Source organism: Rhipicephalus microplus, chromosome 8 (genome assembly GCF_043290135.1).
Source record: "Rhipicephalus microplus isolate Deutch F79 chromosome 8, USDA_Rmic, whole genome shotgun sequence".
NCBI lineage: Eukaryota > Metazoa > Arthropoda > Arachnida > Ixodida > Ixodidae > Rhipicephalus > Rhipicephalus microplus.
In genome coordinates this window covers 102683192-102704329 of record NC_134707.1, presented here as the reverse complement: position 1 = coordinate 102704329, position 21138 = coordinate 102683192, and the positions used below count along the sequence as shown (strand labels likewise).

Sequence of the window (21138 nt, the reverse complement as noted above, 5' to 3'; positions counted from 1 at the left end):
AAGTCTTCCCGCTCGCTAACAGCAACAACATTAATGGCTCCTGCAGCAATCAAAAGATTGTTTCTCATAGTAATTGTTGCCTTGACAAACGCCACTTGCCAAGCACCACATAATAAGGGGTGAAACTGCGCGACTAATTCATTGAAGTCTGCAAAGATGTTTGACTCTAGAACTTAAGGTCGTAAAGAATCAAGTCAACGAGACTTTACGCGACATCACCAAGCCTTCCGAAAATGTATGGCTGTCTCCAGGGACTCTAGTGATGTATTGGTAACTATATTGCTGCATCGATTCTTGCAACCCGAACCAAGACAGGCGTCTGTTAGCTTCCACGAACAGGCGACGCTCTCAATCAATTGCGCAATGTGAAGTATTTTCAACAATAGAGCTGAAGACCAGCTACTGTGACCAAGAAGTAGACTACAGATACTAAAGGTGATAGGCTTTCTATTCATATTAGACAGCCTCATCGAGCTAAAGTCCCACTTTTCGGTCATTGCATGGCACCTGCCACTTACCAACGAGTAGGCGATGAAATACTGGCGGGATTCTGGAGTTCGCTCTAAGCCATAGAGAGCAATTGCCACCGCTGCTTTTTTGCCACCCATCGACAAGAAAGCTGTACGCCAATTTCTTGGTTTGTGCGCTTAATAGAGAATCATTGTCAAGGAATTTGCGCAGATCTCCGAGTGAATAACTCACCCTATGAAAGCCGACGTGGAATTCAAGTGTGAAACAGCACAACACGAACCATTTGAATCACTGAAACAATACCTGTAGACACATCTGATACTTCCATATTCCAACGAATACGCCACGGCTGAAATTTATACCGACGCAAGCAGCATATGGCTCGGAGCCGCTTATGTACACTCGACTGATTGACTATAAATGGTTATTCACTAGCCCGTCGCTAAAGCGGAATCATATTACTCCACTACAACAACTGTCTTGCCTTCATCTGAGCTCCATGAAATTGACGCCCGTATTTTTACGGTAGGTCCTTCAAAGTTCTGAGTGACCACTACGCCTTCTGTTGGGGAGCTACCTTCAGGAACAGTTCAGGCCACCTTGCACCATCAATTCTGCGACTTCACGAACCCGAAAACATGGTCGTCTACAAGTCCCGACGATTGCACTCTGACTCCGCTGCCTGTCTTGCGACTGTGTTGGGCCACCACCGTAGGACGAGCAGTAAGGGGACTTATTCTTGGTCATCTTAAATGTCGACAACTAGGACTGAACAGAATAAGCTATAAGGTGTTAAGAAATTGTCCCGAAAACATAACAGAAATGTCTCCTCCACACCATCAACCAAGCATGAGAAACAGGCATTATGCCCATACAGTGAAAAATTGTCACGCTCATTCCCATTCCTAAGCCCCATAACGGACAAAACGAAATTGCGAATCTTCGCCCGATTTCCCTGACGTGATCTCGAAGTTATGTAGTGCATTGCACTTACTTGGCTAATCTGGCAGGAGAACACAAAGATTCTGGTTGACCCAAGCTTCATCAGTTTTCGAAAACACATGTCTTTTAAAAATGCGATGCTTGCTGTGTGGTACACGTACCTAATGCAGCACGTCCCTACAGCGAACCATAATATGCCTTGATATCAAGGCTCCTTTTGACCACTTTTTCCAGGCAGCGCTGCTTGAGGACCTTAGGCTGATCTTCAAGGTATACATCTACTTCAAACATTTTCTTACTGACCGCCTGGTTGCGGTACAGGTAGACAAAGTAAAAGCATGCCCGGGTGATCCTGTAGGGAAAATGACGAATAAACTAAAACTGAGACTGAAACTTCGAACGAGGCTTGACGTAAGAGTTCATTCTGTCATCAACACTCTTCTCCAGCGCTCTAGATGGTCTGACGCGTCATCGCAGGGCTACACTGTACCTTCAGTTTACAATATATGTGGATGACAATGCTACCTGGGCCGGAAAGAGTTCCCCACAAGAAATAAAACACACGCTACACTCCTTCATGGACCCGACTGCTCGATACCTTGGAAGGTGCTCATTCCATTCAGTGCCAAATTTGATTATATTGTCGTCGAAAACCGGAAACTTCCAAACGCTCAGGAAGACCATCAACCCGTGACACTCTCCAAACAGAAGGACCCCATCAAACAAGCCCCGCATAAAGGCTCTACTTTTTTGGTTGCAAAACCATGGGAAGTCGAAGAAGTGGTTCGGACATTCAACTGCTGAAGCAATGTCATCGTCTTTTGAAACGCACAAAGCAGAAGCTGACAGCCATCAAAGCACACAATGTGAGGCACATCACCCTTGCTCTTGCCATTACTTCCGTTGTGTATCAATACCGATATATTGAAATTACCAACACCCGAAAATCCAAGATCAAGGCTCTGATTTGTCAGATTTCACGCACTATATTAGGTACCCTCAATACGCCAAGTTTAATGGGGATCGAAGAACGGCTATCTTTCCAAACCCCTACCACTCCACGAAACGATACGCCCTGCTTCGTGAATAGATATACAATATAACTCTGCCTATCGTATTTGAAACAACCCGGTCTCTATGGGCAATTGTTCGCCAGATCAAGGTCCAACCTGTTGCGCTACGCATGGATATCCAAACAGAACATCCCAAAGCACGATCACAACAGGAGAGTGCATCTTCGGCACAAATGTATATCCGTCTAAGACAGGCAAAGCCTTTTGAATTGTAAAAGTTTTCAATGGACTGTCACTGTCATTGGGCTTCCATTATATCTGTAGTCGTCAGTGCAAGGCGGAAAACACGGCCTTAGTATAGATAGTTACTCTGTCAAACCTTAATGCCCGTTGTTTACATTACCTCATTTCAAATATAAAAAATACTTTTCAAAACTTCAAAATATTTTTTGGCTATGTTCATAGAGTCACTGGGAGTACAAGTGTTCAATAAAAAGCTTGAAGGTGTAGTCGATGAATGAATAATGGGATGTTCTATATGTGGAACAATGGGTAGTAGTGTAAAAAACTGAGGCCAAGCCGAGTGAAAAAACGTTTTATTGGCACCATTAATCTTAACACATTAATAAAGTGAACATCAATCAAGCAAGGCTGTTTGCCGCCTACTGGTGGAAACTTACAAAACAGTTACGGTCTTTGTTCATACATAAGATCACCTTACACTTTTAGCAGAAAACATTGGTCTAACCTGCTGGACATGCCTTGCAGAGGTTCAGTTTGGCATTCTTAAGGGCCAGTGCCCTCTGCTGTCTCTTCTGATGTCACGAGAGACATTTAGGCACACCTTCTTGAGCGGCGTGACATTCTGAATTGAAGGGCTTCCTGGTGGTTGTTTTTTTGAGCAAGATGAGACTTGTTGCAAGCCCGGGGAGAAATTTTCTGGAAGGCGGGGGCGGCAATTCGTGCTGCTGGAGGATTTTCTTGTGCATGAATAATGCATTAACAGCAGCATTTTTGAGCATGTGCCAAAATAAATACAGAAATCAGCGTTTAGACCTGATAGAAAAATAGTACGAGAAGCACATTTTGTCAAGGCCGGATTGATGCTGGACAACCAGCAAAAATTCGCTTCTTTTGCTTGCTGTCCCACCCTTTGACTGATGTAGGCGAGTGAGCATCAATGCAGTTCGAAAGGAGAGTAACAATGTGGTTGTCGTGCCACTTCACTGCCACCATTGTATTTTTGTCACACGAAGTGACTGAAGTATCACAGGTGCCCTGACCTCGCTTTTCGATCAATTACTCGTCCATGAACTTGCTGCAGCCTAGTCTGTTTTCACGGATGGTGCCGATAAAGGTAATCCTCAATTGTGAATGCTCTCTACAAGCTGAGGCGCTCTGAAGAAGTCATCAGGGACGACTAGATTGTCGTCTCGCTTTGGAAGTTTGGAAATCAGCTGAAGCACGACATCGGCTCCCAACCCAAGCTCGTAGCCATCCTGGCTGCCATAAATACCTTTGTTGCAGCGCTGGTAGACATTGAAATCATAACACAGACCTGATTCCACAGAACGTACCAAAGTTTCAGACCCCATTTACAATTTGGTTGATAAGGCACGTACTGGCAAATGTAACATCGCCATGTAACACAGCCCATGGTAGTGGATCAATATTGCGTCCTCTGCAGATGTTTTTCTTGGAGCAAGACAACCATGTTGCTGTGCAAGAATATGAGCCATGGGCGCACGTTCTAGCACTTGTCTTTTTTTTACTTTTTCAATGGCCGCTTCATTATTGAAAAACGCAGATGGCTTGTTATCTTTTCAAATAAGTTACGGGACATTATCTGGGCTACAAATTTATATCAACTTTAATTTTTCAACTAAACACAAACCTTGTGCATGTTTACGAATACCATCTTGAAAAACATACCCAGCACAGATGTAATTTCTTCCACAATAAGGTTTGATGTTTTTGGAAGTAGTTTTTGTTGCTTTCATCGACGAAAGCCTGTAGCATGGATCGAGAAACAAACATGTCAAATTGTTCCAGGGCACTCAGTGGCTCTGCAGGTGGCAGTGAAAAGTTTTTCTCAAAACTCCCTGCTTTGATATCAAAATCTCTTTTCATCCATGTGTACCGCCTTTTCACGTTTCGCGATTTCCAATCGCCCAAAAGCACATCTGTCGCTGTAGCAACTTCTTCCTCAGCTTCTTCATCCTAAGTTTGGATGGCCTCTTCTTCATCACTGCTGTCTCTAAACACATCGTTGTCCCTTTTTTTAACAGCAAAAAAATCGCTCTCATCAGTGTCGATAACATCAAGCAGGTTTGCATGAAGAAAACGTTTTGATCCTTCTTAGGAACAGAATAGAAGTTTGAGTTTTAAATGGCAGTATGTCACTGAAAAATTGTCAGAAGAAAAAAAATAGCTGATAAATATTGGCTCAGACACTCTACATGAATACGAGTCACGATATGTAGGACGCGTTTCAAGTAGAAAAATATGTTGCATGTCTGCAACAACACAAATTCTGGCGTTTAGTGCCCACTGTTGCATATGTGCAAAACACCACGTGCAAAAATGTTTTACCAAACGGAGCAAGCACAAAGTCAACTTTTTTGGATTCTAGATTACTGTCTACGGGGTTTTCAACACATGTTCATTAAAATAAGCAGTGCAGGTTAACTTGAGGGCTCATAAAAATGTTTAGAATACTTTGTTTGTGGAGCTCGACCACCCGCCATGCCCTGTGGAAGTAACCTGGCCACTCCACTATGGTGGCCGAATCACTGAAGCGAACACTGTCAATTCGCGCTGTGCGTTCAGAGAGGTGTGAACTATCAGAAGATATGCGCAAGAACCACGTGGTTTATTCTGATGCATCTCACTTCATGACGAGACGCGACACTGCTTTTGTGAGGCATGGCGAAACTCGCACTTCAATGGCACCTCCCCCAATTCAACACTACATACAAAATAAGGACGGGCCTCCTGCCTGCGGTAGCCTCCCAGATAACTATGAAGGTTCGAATACGGGCTTCTTGGTAAATCGTTTGAACTGTTTTTTGCAGCATGGAAATTCACAGGGACACAAGGATGCACCAAGAGACACCGAAAACACTATGATCAGCAAGAAACTTACTTTAAAAAATATAAGCGGTCTATTTTTTTTTTGAAAATAAACCTATTATTGCTAGTTATAAGGGTGGAGTATCTTTGTGCCATATTTTGGCACAAAGACGTCTATTCATGTGTATTTTTCTGCTACAAGAAAAAAGCTTTACCAGGATAACGCTGACGTTTGGTAGGATTGTATTAGTGGTCGTTCAGTCACGTGCGATAGCCTCGAACACATACCTAAAACCTAAGACCTGTGAGCCTAGAGGTTTGATTGGGGGAATCCTCTCCAAGCATCATAAAAGCAATGTTGTTGAGTACTACTCGGACATGTAAAACCACTATGGCTGTTTCATGGCTTGGCCTTGCATTCTTTATTAGTTGATCAAGACAGGGGTGCCTTTGTTTGATTGAAGTTGTCGTCTCTATTTTTCTACTTGTTGATCCGATACTCAACGGCCTTGCTCTGTCAGCTTTGCCCTGTTTCAGAAGCCTTGCCCTGTCTGAAGGGCTTCGCCCTGTTTTTCTACCTGTCGATCCGATACTCAAGGGCCTTGCCGAATACTTAAACAGTAAGCCCCCTATAGTTTCGAAGTCATTCAAGGGAGGCTTGACACAGGTTTGTTTTTGTGCAAGGTCGTTTCACGAAAAAAATTTTGCCACTTCAGGCTATTTTAGAGGAGCCTTCAGAATTGCAACAGATGTCGTCCAAGTCCTACACAATGACACGACGTCTTGTCACTTCTGTGTTTTCCGCATGCTCATAAGTAGAGAGTAAACGTACTACTGGCCGCGTTTCACTGCCGAGATTACCCATTATGTAAAAACTTTCCGATATCTTCAATGACAGAAGTAAGCGCCATCTAGGCTAGCTCGAATTCCGCAGCTTATCGAGCCAGCTTGCCGGGCATTCCAGGAAACAGGAGTTGACTTACTGCGGCAGTTCCCGTTGATGATTTTTGGATTTGGATGGACTGCTCGAGCTCCGTATTGCTTCAATCACTTTGTCATGATAAGGGCTCTGACTAAAACCAGTGCCACTGAGGTAGAGAAGTTCCTTGTTGAGAACTCCGTTCTGCGTTAGACACGTCAGAGCTCCTTACGACCGAGAGAAACATGGCTGAATAAATACATTTTGCTATTTTATGGCGAAAGAATACAATATACTGGAGAAGCATTTATTTATCACACTACTACAATACACTACCAAAATTCAGATTTGAGTGCACAATAAAGAACCCCAGGTGGTCGAAATTTCCGGAGCCCTCAATAACGCCGTCTCTCATAATCATATGCTGGTTTTGGTAAACCCCACATATCGTCCCGCCGCAGTGGTCCAGTGGCTAAGGTAATCGGCTGCTGACCCGCAGGTCGCAAGTTCGTATCCCGGCTGCGGCAGCTGCATTTTCGATAGAGGCGGAAATGTTGTAGGCCCGTGTGCTCAGATTTGGGTGCACGTTAAAGAACCCCAGGTGGTAGAAATTTCCGGAACCCTCCACTACGGCGTCTCTCATAATCATATGGTGGTCTTGGGACGTTAAACCCCACATACCAATCAATCAAACCCCATATATCAATCGTCAACCTCTACCGAAATTACTGTGTTAGACGTGATGCATCTGAATTGTAGCCGAATATACATCGGTACATTTGTAAATTTGTTACCATAGATCTACATATTGTAGCTGGAAACATTCATGTACGAATTTGTATGATAAATCTCCTAACTACTAACAAGTCAATTTGACGGAATAAGTGTCAATTTATTAGGAGTTCTTTTTTTCATGAACGTAACAAAAAGCTTATATTTGATTTCCTGAACTACGTAACATCACACATGTCTATAAGCAGTCCTGTCAGTGGTTTTCATGTGTGAATTGTTTACTTTGTGGGCGTTGTTGCTCTGCTTTCTGGCTAACTAGTGGATTGGCATCTGTTTACAGTAACGTTCATAAAAATGCTCACTACAGTTCGAATACCACTCTGCAGCTTGTCCAACATTTTAGCTTTACCCGATCATCTGTCGGCTATGAAGCAGCAAGAACATTATTAAGACTTATTAAACATCTTGTGCACAGAGATAGCTTGATTTCGTGAATGAAATTGTGTCTAATTATCTGTGCTATCAAGCGTTCTTCAGCAACATATTTACTAACAAGCAATAATTTTATATTTTGTTTCAGACTGAATTGGCATTGTTTATAAATTTCTCGCCGCACGTACTCTTTTGACAGAAAGCATCGCCACATATATCTTATATTGAAACTGTTGGCAATATTGCTTAGATTGCCAGTTTATTCTGTTACACTCAAATTTTTACAGTAACTTGAAGAAACAAAAAGAGCATATATGACTGAAATAGAGAAGTAGTTCTGTAGGAAAGATTGCATTAGATAAATATACCGAGTGTTTCTCTAAACTTGATACAAATATTTTAAATAGTTGGTAAGCGCTTCCAAACGATACCAACGTCATGTGGTTTATGACTTTGTAGTGCTTATGCTATTTTTTGTTATCGCATGATGTTTCGGACAACTAATCTGTTGTTTGCAATCTGTCTATAGGCCCGCTTTCCTGCAAGAGTCCAAGGACCCTACATTCTTCGCACGCATTGATGCCATTTGGTACTACAAAATTTATCACTTTGGCTTTCTGGACCTCTACAGAGAGTACGCGGAAAGTTCTATGGTCACGCACGCCCTCAATTCACTGAAGGTATATTTTTCTTTGAAGTCAGTTTATTAGTTCACTTCTGATTTTAGAGTTGAACATAGAGGAGTTTGGCTCAGAAAACGAAACTTCAACATAAAGTGATCAAAATCCACTTACTCTAAACCGGGAGGGGGAGGAGCAGGGTTGTGGAACGAAAACAGAACATGTCATGTAGCTGAAACAGTGAATTTCACTTCCTTTGAGGTGTTTTAGGCTGGCATTTCATCCGCAGAATGTATGCGAAACGACGGCGTGTATAAGTCGCAGCCTAGAGAAATTGGGCAAGACATTCTATCAAGTAGATGTATTCGCGAGCGAAAGTGAATACTTCAGTGGAAGCTAGTGGAGCGTGGAAGTGTAATGACGAAAGCTTCGTAAGGAGCAGGGAGTCTGGCGTGGAAAACATTGAAGCATTGTGAAATGAAAAGTGCTGAGGACAAATTGTAAAAGGAGGCTAGCATTAGGACAAGCTCAAGCTCTGCTCGGCGATGCGGGAAATGGGAGCGATATTAGAAGATTAGAAGGAGATCGCACGAGCAGGAGAACAGTTCAATAAATTGCAGACAAATTTAGAAGCCGGGTTCTAACGTGGGTACCATCCTCCGAAGCCAAGTGTCACATTCACTCGGCTATACTGGCACTGTTGCCGAAGAAGAATTTAATGAAAACAAACGATGAGGGTTGCCGTTGCGTTCACATAAAAAGTCGTGAGAACCCAAGCCAAATGTATCCTAAGTAGCTATGAAATTAAATATTCTCGCCAAACAGACTGCCCAAAGGAACAGGAGCGGTAGTATGAAAACATGCCCTTATGTAATGCCCCTCCTAGATAGGGGGGCCTTAAGGTAATAAACTGAACTGAACTGAACAATGTATTTACTGTTGATGAGTAAAGTAAAGCTATTTGAATTAGTAGAACCAGAAATTTAAAAGCAGCCAGTAAATATCGCGAAAGTTACGTAAGGGAGTATATCATCCCAGCCCTTGTGATCAACGGCCACATACATTGACAGCATATCTGCAATGGTCTTGTTCAATCGTTCAGTGAGTCCGTTTGTTCAGGGGCGATAACCCGAGGTTTTCCGATGTTGTGTACTACTTAAGCTCAGAACTTCTTGAAGCATCTCTGCAGCGAAAGCGGTCTCACGATCAGTAATTACCACAGCTGGCGCTCCGTGACGAAGTACGATGCTGGTGACGATAAACTGGGTGATTTCGGCTGCGGTAGTTTTGGGCGGGGCCTTTGTTTCGCTGTAAAGCGTTAAATAATCGGTGGTAACCACAATTCACCGGTTTTATGACGAAGACGTGGGAAACGATCTGAGCAAGTGAATGCCAATTTGATGGAATGATGTTTTCGGCGTGGCGATAGGCTGTAGTAGTCCTGCTGGTCGGACAGCTGGAGTCTTACGGCGTTGGCAGTCGCGGCATGTGCGGACGTACTGCTTGACTGTCTTCGCGAGGCGTGGCCAGTAGTACGAGCGGCGAATTCTTTCCAAGGTGCGCGTGTAGCCAAGGTGTCCGGATGATGGTTTGTCGTGACAAGCATGTAGAATATTGTCCCGAAGCGATGTCAGCGCTACCAGTAGGTAAGTATCCTCGGTATGGTCGAAGTTTTTCGTATAGAGGACTCCATTCCTGATGCAAAACAAGGCCAGCCAACGTGTGAAGTTTTGAGGAAGATTGCTTTTTCGGCCTTCGAGGTAGTCGATGAGCGGGCTTAGCTCCATGTCGTCGCGTTGTTGTTGAGCCAAGTTGGTTGCTGATACAGAAGAAAGGAATGTATCGTACTCTTCAACGTCCACGTTCGTACTTTCGATTGGCGCACGTGAGAGACAGTCAGCATCGGTGTGTTTGCGTCCCAACTTATGAATGACTGTAACGTCAAATTCTTGCAGCCGAAGGCTCCACTGTGCTAGAGGACTGGAAGGATCTTTGTGGTTGGTGAGCCAGCATAAAGAATGGTGGTCGCTAACTACCCTGTATGGTCGACCGTACAAATAAGGGCGAAACTTTGTTATATATAGCCCAAACAACGGGCAAGCATTATTTTTCTTTTGAAGAGTAGTTTTTTTCTGCGGATGATAGTGTTAGATTTGCATAGGCAGTCACGCACTGCACGCCATTTTCCATTGAACCAATACAGCTCCCAGTCCGACGTTGCGGGCATCCGTGTGTAGCTCTGTAGCAGCGTTGTCGTCAAAGTGACCGAGTACAGGTGAAGCTTATAGATGGTTTCGTAGTGTGTCAAAGGCGTGATGCTGATCCTGACCCCAAACAAATGGTACGCTCTCTTTTTTAAGTTCATTTAGCGGTTCAGCTATTTTAGAAATGCCTTTGACGAAGCGTCTGTAATATGCGCACAGTCCCAGAAATCGGCGCAGATTGCGCTTGTTCGTTGGGACAGGAAATGCGGCAACAGCTTTCGTTTTCTGAGGGTCTGGGTGTATACCGGCGTGGCTGACAACGTGACCAAGAAACTTCAGTTCCTCGAAAGCAAAGTGGCATTTCTCCGGTTTGAGAGGAAGTACAGCTGTTCGAATCACCTGAAGAACTGTCTGTAAGTGCTTGACGTGCTGCTCAAACGTGTACGAGAAGACGACCACATCGTCAAGGTAGGAAAAACACGATTTCCAATTTAGCCCAGAAAGAACCGTGACCATCACTCTTTGAAAAGTAGCCGGTGCCGACCATAGGCCGAAAAGGACGTTGAACTCGTAGAGTCCGTCAGAAGTAATGAAGGCGGTCCTTTCGTGGTCGCGCTCATCAACAGAAATTTGACAACAGCCGCTGCGTGTATCCATGGAAGAAAAGTAACGAGCGTTGCGAATGCGGTCCAGTGAGTCATCTATTCGTGGTGAAGAATACACGTCTTTCTTCATGATCTTATTCGACTTTCGGTAGTCGATGCAAAATCACAGGGTACCATCTTTTTTCTTTACTAACACAACAGGGGACGCCCAGGGACTAGTCGATGGCTGGATGACATGGTCCTTGAGCATCTGTTGGACCTGTTGGCGTATAGCGTCTTGTTATTTTTTTGAGACTCTGTAGGCGTGCTGTCAAATGGGTCTCTCAGTAGGCTCGGTGATGCTATGATGCTTGGCAAGCGGTGTTTGGTTCACTTTCGAAGTCGTAGCGAAGCAGTCCTGAATTGAGTCGAGTAGCTTTAAAGGACGTTCCCGGTGTGCGGACGGTAGACCCTGGTTTACGTCGAGAGTGCTTGCGAATGTCATGACGGAATGGTCGCACGACGAAAGGGCAGATAATGTTGAAAGACCAGAGACATCGGCAATATCCTCAAGGTATGCGATCGCAGTGTGTTTGGTAAGATGGCAATACTCCTCGCTGAAATACGTGACTAATAGGCTAGCCTGCTTCCTCCTGGGCTGAACAATACCTCGGGCAACGCATATTTGTTTTGCAAATAGTAGGGACAAAATTCCTTCCGCAATTACAGCATCGGGGACGTCTTGGTCACATTCAACGCTGATAAATAGGCTGCTGCAGGGAGGCACAGTAACAGATTCGGAGAATACACGTAGCGCCGCCATCGATAAGCGAGTGTTTTAGGTTCACAATGAAACGGGTCCTCGAATGACACCTGCAAGTCTCGTAGGTCAATAATTGTGCCGTGTTCGCGAAGAAAGTTTAGTCCCAGAATGAGTGGACGGGAGCACACAGGCAATACGAGGAAAGACCCTGTGAACGTCAAAGCATAGACTCGAACACGGGCTGTGCACATTCCAGTCGGCGTGTCGAGGTGGCCCCCTGCCCTGCGCAACGGGGTCCTTGCCAAGGGGTAGTTACCTTCATCAGTTTGAATGTCAGGGCGCTGCTCATAATCGAATAATCGGCACCGGTGTTAACAAGGGCAGTGACGACGTGATTATCGACGTGTACGGTGATGTCGGCAGAAACAGTCTCAAGACTTTCGGAAACAACTGAAAAATCAGAAAGGTATTCGTCGGGTCTTTGTGTCGAGGGATGTTCTTTGACAGTTCGTTGGGACGTGGCTTTACTCCCGGAGCCGCGGTTTCTAGTTTCTCCTGTGGGGACTCGGTAACCGGCCTCTGAAAAGAGCATAAGATGACGAGGGAACGCTAGGTGACGTGGGGCATTGAGGTGATGGTGATCGTGATTGGGGGCGTTGACCAAGGCGAGGAGCGTGCTGGTCCCTAAGGTACGCTTCGATGTCGCGGGGACGCTTACCTTAACGCGGGCACCGAGCATCAGGGTGAAAGCCACGGACACTAAGTTGGCGGTACTGGCGATTGTGGTAGACGCGTCCCGCTTCGCCACGGTGGTAGCAGAGTGGACGAATATCTGACGTACGCCACAGGCAGGCCTTTGTGGCGTTCTCTCGCGATCCAGACGGATGATGAGTGGGTGTACTTGGAAACTTTGAGGCGGGTGGCGGAGCGAAGAGGCACCCTCGAATCGATGGCTAGCCTGATCCATTGTCCGCATAGTGGGATAAGGAGCATGTGATGCCGGAGATCTTAGGGCCGCCGCATAAGTCAGCACAGGGGCCTCACGCCTTGTTGGCGTGAGTGCGGTGACCACCTGTCGGATCTCATTTCGGATTGGGTCTGCGAGAGCATTTAAGGTTCGTTGGGGTCCCGCTGCTTGGAGTTGGCGCAGCTCGTTCCGCATGACGCTTCTTAGGAACTCTGTGAGGGCATGCCTCACGCTGTCAGCCCCGATAGCGCATGGAGCACTGGTGACGTCGTGACGTTCATACTGTGACGACCAATGCTGGAGAGTACGCTCCATTGTGGTTGCCTCATTTATGAACTCAGCCACATTCGTCGGTGGATTGCGCAAGAGTCCGGCGAAGAGTTGCTGTTTTACACCACGCATTAGATGCCGCACCTCCTTTTCCTCAGACATTGCAGGGTCGGCACGCTTGAAGAGTCGAAGCATGTTCTCGACAAACACCGAAACTCTCTCGTTAGGTCGTTGCTTCCGAGACTAGATGGCCTGCTCCGCTCTCTCTTTCGTTTCGCGCTGCGGTATGCATTGCGAAACTGTCGGCTGAACTCTTGCCACATCGCAAAGAAACCCTCGTGACTTCCATACCACGTTTTAGTAGAGTCTTCCAACGGAAAGTAAACTCTTCGCAGCTTGCGAGCTTCATCCTATTTGTTGATGTTGGCAACTCAGTCGAAGTGGTCAAGCCAGTCATCAACATCCTCATAAATGTCTCCATGAAATGAGCGTGGTATTGGCGCCGCATGAAAGACATGCGGGAGAAAAAAATAGGCGTCGTTGGTCTAACTCGCCTGGTTGGTAGTTGAGGTTGCTATCTCGTCTTGAGAGAGATGACCGTATTCGGGATATAAGTCTCGGAGGCGGCGACTGCTTCTTGCCGTGGGACCTGTAGCTGTCTCCAAGTAGCTGGGTGTGTCGGCTGAAAATCTGCAGCCGAGGCGCATTTACCCAACACCTCCACCAGTGCCACGAACAAAATGACAGACAGCCACGAATCAACTTCTTGCTCGCTTCCAGGCCAGGAAGCAATGTCCTCTTCTTTCTCTACTTCCAAGTGATTTCACGCTACAGTTATGGCTCATACCCATTACCTGTGACAATGTCCATGGCGCCAGCTTGAAAGTTTTTTCGCCAAGTTGTTTAGAAGTAGAGACTTTGGCACAATATAGCCACCAACGGCAAGCCCACACAGAATCGCATTTGTGTGAACGTAAGACTCGAGTACCACGTGACGACATCTGTCCTAGCCGTTTTGGAGAGTTTAAAATGCGATGCCCTTACAGAACCTGCTGTGCAATCAGGTGTAACTAGCAAGTGCGAAACAATAACAAGGAATGAGTGGATTATTGAGCATATTTGCGCATTGAACACTCAGAAAAACGCGCGCTTTCGCTGCCTCGCAGGTTAGAGACTCGCTTGCCGGAGTAGCCGTTTACGTTCAGCTTCGGGAGCGTCCAGAGCACCCCACGAAGCAGAGTTCAAAGGGAGCGAATATGTGCCGTATTATTTACGAGCACACAGCCGTGACGGAGCTAGAAAGAGAAACGGAGGGAATAAACGAAGCGGAAGCAGCACTCACTTCACCTCCTCCTGCTCACGCGAGCACTTATAGGGAAAAACCAGCGCATGTACAATATAAGTGTGGACGCCGCAGAACGAACACTGCCTCGAGCATAAGAAGATTTCTCAACTGTGAGGTTCTATCTACTAGTCGGGCGCGCCACTGAACCGCCATGAAGCGCTTGCAGAACAACGGTGAAAACAACAGGCAATGCAACAGTTCCACGCGCTTCGCGAAAACTCCACAATCGACGCTTCTATTGCGTTGTGAATTGGGTCAGACGTAAATGACAAAACAACTGCGTTCAGTAATACCAATTTCTGTAGTGGTCGCACAAAGCAGAATCGTGAGAGGGCTCAATCACGGACCGTTGTTCACGTGTCGCGTAAGCCAGTTGCGTTTTCCACAGTGACCAGGAGTGCTTTTCACAGCTCGTCGCCGAGAAAGTGTAATAATGTCGGCCTTCTGTGTGTTGTTTTCAGTAGCCTTGATGCGGAATCGTGGCAACCATGCCTATTAAGCTCAGCAGTGCCTACCACCGCAGTGCGTTGTGTGTGACCTTTAAATGCAGGCTGGTGAAGCGCCCCATAAATATTGCGCGCGTATGTTTCGGAGACTCGAAGTTTTCAAGTTAACTTGCAAATACAAACCGGTGCGCCGTGGAAGCTAATCACAGAGGGCTCGTCGTGGCCACCTGGAGGTGTTTTTTGCCCGTGGCCTCCGCCTCTGCTGTGCCCCCGCCGTGGTTGTCTAGTGGCTAAGGTACACTGCTGCTGACCCGCAGGTCACAGGACCAACACGGAAAATTGCGCACTATGATGCAGAAAAGAGGTTCAGCATAGCCGAAACGAATGCTTGCGGCTGCGTGTTTGGTGGAGATGAAAATTCTGTAGGCGTCGCGGGTTCGATTCCCGGCTGCGGCGGCTGCATTTCCGATGGAGGCGGAAATGTTGTAGGCCCGTGTGCTCAGATTTGGGCGCACGTTAAAGAACCCCAGGTGGTCGAAATTTCTGGAGCCCTCCACTACGGCGTCTCTCATAATCATATGGTGGTTTTGGGACGTTAAACCCCACAAATTCAATCAATCAATCAAAATTCTGTAGGCCCGTTTGCTCAGATTGGGGTGCACGTTAAAGAACCCCAGTGGGGCGAAATTTCCGGAGCCTTTCACTACGGCGTCTTTCGTAATCATATGGTAGTTTTGGGACATTAAACGCCACTTATCGATCAATCAAGTTCGCTGCCGCGTTATCAAAGGCCACGGCTTTGCCTTTGGCTGTGCCCCGAGAAAGCAGACACGCACATATGCCCAGAAAGTTCAAACGAAAAGCAACCAACAAAATATTACAGGATCCGTAATAGAACAGTTCAACTCACAGAATTAAGAGATGAGCGGAAAATGCAACTGGAAAGGTTAAAATCGCCGAGAACAATTGTGCTTGATGAAGGGACCTTTCTACCACTCGTCGTAAGATACATTGCTCGTTTAGGTACTTTATCGCTATAAGATTATGTGTGTGTCCGAGTATGATGTATTTAGGCGTGACAAAACCCACATTTAGGTGCTTGCTTCAAGCACGATGTCATGCGATGCTCGCATCAACGTGCGAGTTGCACACGCAGAAATAACTGAAGCATCTTTTGCATTGATTCTGTAGTTCGCTTTGATGGGTTCCCTGTCACTCTGAAGAGTGGGTGGATTGGCCCAAGAAGCTTTCGAGGTCCTTGATTTTCAGGAAATCGTGCTTCAGCAATTAGAAAATGGGTATTTCTATTTTGGTCTATGGGCACACTGGCTTGTGGACGGCTCCCTTCTCGCTTCACAGTTAGGACCAGGATGACGATATGAGTGCTGGTGATGGTGTTTTCTGGAGTGCTGCCTGGACAGAGTATGGCGTGTGTGGGCAAAAGAGCGAGAAAAAAATACAGGGGGAGAAAGGTAGGACGAAAGAGAGAAAAGAAGGACACGAAAGAGAGAATAAAAAAGGACAAGACAGATTGTAGTCATTTACAGTATAATATGGTATAGTATCCTGCAGTCTTGTATGGTACAAAGAGAGGGTAGTGGTGGGGGCGGGTTCATTTTTTCATTTACTAAATCCTTAAAGGTTCTGTAAGGAGCTCTACATGAGGACTGGGGAACAAGGAGGTGACCGACAGCGGGCTTTCAGCCAAAAAAAATCATCATCTCGCCAGCAGCTTTGCGAGACAGCGGGACCACAACTATAAAGCCTGGACGTGTCCTGCCTGAATCAGGATGCCTGATAACTAAACTTTAGCTCTGTGCAAATGTGAAAACAAGTGCGATTGGAATCAAAATTTGTTCGAAGATTTCTATATAGGAACAGTTACGGTAAACTTCGCAACAAAAATCACCAGTCACACAAGGTAAATTTGAAGTTCTTTACAGCAAATGATCAGAAGTATTTTGCTGGATTTTACAAACATGTTCTTTGAGAGTATGAAACGTGCAGTAGTGTCATGCAGTTATGATGTAAGAATACCTGCAGAAAATTCTTGGACTGCAGCCACAAAAGTGAAACATGTCCCGCCCTTGGTCGCTTATGTTTACCATTAGCTGTGTGTGAATATGAAAAGCAAGTGCGAATGGAATCGAATGATGTTCGAATATTTCCCAATAGAAATATTAGCGGTGACGTTCACAAAAAGTTCACCAGTCACATATATGTATATTTAAAGTTTTTTTAGCAAATGTTATGGAAAAATTTTTTTTGGTCTTACTAATATATTCCTTGAGAGGATAAAAGTTGTAGTAGTGTGATGCTGTGATGATGTACGAATAGCTGCATAAAATTTGGCGTGTTCATAAATATGCCTGAAGTAGTTGTCGGTATGTGCAAGATGGAACTCAATTTTCAATAATTGTGGCCAGAATACAGATGTCAAGCTGCAGCAATGAACTCTGTACGTGATGGCGGCCAATAGAGTATCGGCAATCGATAATACTGCTCAGTCCCAAGGCGCACATGGTTTTATGCAAACGCCATCGCAGGTTCTAGCATTATCGCTGACTATTGAGTCAGCTGTCGAAAACTGTACTCTTTTAACACAGCGATTTTGCATAATCGTGAAGCTTCACGAACAGTGCATTGGACGAGCGTTGTTACAACTTTTGTTGGTGTATCTCTAACACGTAAAAACAAAGGGAGAAATGAGAGTGTTTATGTGCTCGTGATTCATTGACACTGTGTTTTCACGTCATCATTCCTCCAATAAACAGAATATTTACGCGTATTGCATGCCACATCTCACGAAGTGATTTTGTCCTCATTATTTATTCGTTTAAAATACTTTCCGCAAAGAAAAATTCAATGACAGCGGCGACATCTAACCGACTCGATATTCCTTTTAGGTGGCTCATCTTACGGTAACCTGGAGTACTGAAGCGCTTCCTTAGTTTTAGGTGCTTATTAATTTTACAATAGCTCCCCGTTTCCCATGGTGGTTTCGTTCAGTGTAATATCGGCGCTTAATCTTAATAATGAGCTCGACTTCATTCACATTTCATGCAGTGGCCATTTCATTTTTTACTTGCAGTGCCTTGTCAAAGACACAATTGGGCAGTGTCGAAATCGTTCCTTGCTAAGATGTCTCATAATGTATAAATATTTAGAACCAAAAGGGAGTTTTCGGAATTAGAACAACTACCGAGCTTTTTCAAAAAATTATTACATACGCCTGCAAATTTCGAGCGCTTCATGGACAACATTCTGCATGGTTTGAAGTGGGAAGTATGCATGTGTTATCTAGACGATCTTGTGATTTTCGGGCACACTTTCTGTGAGCACAACACACGCCATGACCTCGTGCTGAACTGCCTAAGCAAAGCACGCTTGTTTCTCAACTCAAAGAAATGTCGTTTCAGAGAGTGCGAAACACTTGTCCTTGAACACTTGGTGAACAAAGAAGGCATACGGCTGGATCCCGCGAAAACGGCTGCAGTGGAGGCGTTCAAGCAACCTCACTCAGCGAAAGAACTATGCAGCTTTTTGGGCCTCTGCTCGTACTTCCGTCGATTCATCCCTGGATTTGCCAATATCGCGCACCCACTCACGTGCCTGCTTCAGAAAGGCGTGCCGATTGACTTTACTCTGGAATGTACGTCCGCTTTTTCTGAGTTGAAGTTCCTTTTAACATCCCATCCGATTCTTCGACACATCGATCCTCTGGCTCCCACAGAACTTCACATAGACGCTAGCGGTGTCGGTGTAGACGCCGTGTTGGTTCAACGCTTGGATACCAGAGAACATGTCGTTGCACAGGCAAGTCGCTCTCTAAGTAAGTCCGAGCGTAACTATACCGTCAAAGAGCAAGAATGTCTCGCCGTAGTCTTCGCAGTGCAGCGCTTCCGGTCCTACCTGTACAGACGCCCCTTTACCATCATGACAGATAGATCATCATCCGCTCTGCTGGCTGGTCAATCTGCGTGACCCATCTGGTCGACTAGTGCGGTGGGCGCTCCGTCTGCAGGAATACGTCTCTACAGTTTCCTATAAAAGCGGCGGTTGTCACGCTGATGCAGATTGTCTTTCGCGACTACCACTTCCATCGACGGACTGCGACGCGGGAAACTTCGACACCTACATCGCGCCATTGGACCTGCTATTTCCTGATACCAACTTTAAGATTGAGCAGCAAAGGGACCAAATCATACAGCAGCTCCTTCCTACCAAGTCAAGACCATCGGCGACTCGCTTCAGCATGCGCAACGGACGTGTGTACAAAAAGAACTATCCTACAACCGGCTTACAATATCTTCTCGTAGTTCCGAAGAGCCTTCGCGTTTCCGTCTTGCAGGCTATGCATGATGACCCAACGTCCGGCCATCTAGGCACAGCGAAAACTCTTTGCCGGCTTCAAAAAAGATTTTACTGACCGAAATTGCGCCAGTCGACGGAACAGTATGTCTCTAGTTGCAACGAGTGCCAACGCCGCGAGCGCCCTACCAGTGCTCCTCCAGGGCGACTACATCCTATTCCACCCCCTGGAACTCCATTCGAGCAAGTTTGGGTTGATCTGTTGGTCCCTTTCTGAGGTCTTCTAATGGCAATGGCTGGATAGTCATATATACCGATCACTTAACGCGGTACTGCGAGACAGCTGCTATATCATTGGCAACTGCAGCTGACGTGTGTTTATTTATGCTACGTTTTGTGGTTCTACGACATGGACCTCCTAAAATTGTTATCAGTGATCGTGGACGACAATTCACTGCAGACTTCGTGGAAGATATGCTTCGTCTATGCGCTTCAAGCTTTCGGCACTCTACGCCATATCTTCCGCAAACAAACGGCTTGACGGAACGAACTAACAGGACTCTCACGAACATGACTTCTATGTATGTCGCAGCAGATCACAAGAACTGGGATGACGTGCTACCTTTCATCATTCACGCATTTAACACCGCACAACATGAGACTACCAGCTACAGTCCGTTTTTTCTTCTGTATGCTCGGCCACCTCGTCATACCCTAGATACCATCTTCCCGTTTACGAACCACCATGATTCCGGTATATCCGAGATTGTTTGCCGTGCAGAAGAAGCCCGACGTCTTGCTTACCTGCGCAACCTCGCTTCGCAAGATCGCTCGAAGACATGTTTTGACCATCAACGTCGACACATGACGTGTAATTGCGGAGACCACGTGTTGCTGTGGACGCCAATTAGAAAACGTGGGTTGTGTGAAAAATTGCTGGCACACTATGCGGGACCTTATGTTGTTCTAGACCGCTTAAGCGATGTAACTAACTGCGTCGCACGTCTTCATTCAAATGGCCGACGAACTGCAAAGACTGAACTAGTCCACATAGCACGTTCGAAGCGCTATATTCCCAGAGAGACTCTTTAACTCGCCTGGTGGGCTTCGTCGGCGCGGAGGAAAATGTTGCTGCATATGTGAGTTGGGTATGAGCCGGTGGGTAGCGAGAAACAGGCAGATAAGAGAAGAAAACGTTCGGCTAGCGAGATAGGCCTCCGGTGCATGACCCCTTGGAGTCTACCAGTACGCGTCAGCGTAATAAATACATCACTAAACGTAACAATGTTATATACAGTAGCACGATTTTTCAAAATGTCCTCCGCATTCAACCCTTCGATCACCCTGTCCATGGAAGGAAGTTTTTAAGTAAAGCTTTTACAGCTCTCATGTTTTGGTCAAGGAATCGCAATCAAAAATTATGGTGCGGGTGAGTACACAAAATGCGGGCCTTAAATATGCAGTGGTCACATGCGTATTAGAAATTGCCCTTTTGCCATAACTGATCCCATCTCGCTAATGGGCTTCTCGGTTTTTGGCTGTTACTGACATGCAATCTGATCTTTCATTGCGGTGAGTGAAATCTCGCGTTGTCGTCTTCCAATAATCAACTCTATATGAAGACATGAGTATCGTTGTCACCTGTTGCTTTAAAAATGTTGCGCTGCGAAGCGATCGTAATAAATACCCATTCCCGGAATAAAGAAAAGAAACAGCAGAGGGCCATGACAAATAAAAAGTGAAGAAAAAAAAAGGAAGAATGATGGTGTACAGTGGACCGGCGCCAGACTTCCCAGGCTACTACTTCCAGGTAACTCAGGGGCTCCAATCGTTGGTCAGCAATTGGTACGGTGATCAGATGTGAACAAAGAGTTGGCGAAAAGGCGATGCAACAGAGTAAGGATTGTTGCAGTAGCATACAGCCTAAACAGTATGCTCTTCGGCGTTGCCACTACAACACATCCAGACACTTCTCGCTTACCGCATTGAAGATGTCACTGTTCCGGTGCAAAAAATTTTACAGTACATTAGAATTTTTCGCGGCACG

General features: G+C 45.8%; 1 protein-coding gene across 1 annotated transcript in view; it reads left to right on the top strand.

The window, feature by feature from the left end:
- LOC142769301 (uncharacterized) overlaps positions 1 to 21138 on the top strand; it is a 59803-nt gene that overhangs the window by 24331 nt on the left and 14334 nt on the right. The window contains exon 4 of the mRNA XM_075872431.1: positions 8111 to 8261. Within this exon, the coding sequence (XP_075728546.1) occupies positions 8111 to 8261 (151 nt within the window). The remainder of the gene's footprint in view (positions 1 to 8110; positions 8262 to 21138) is intronic.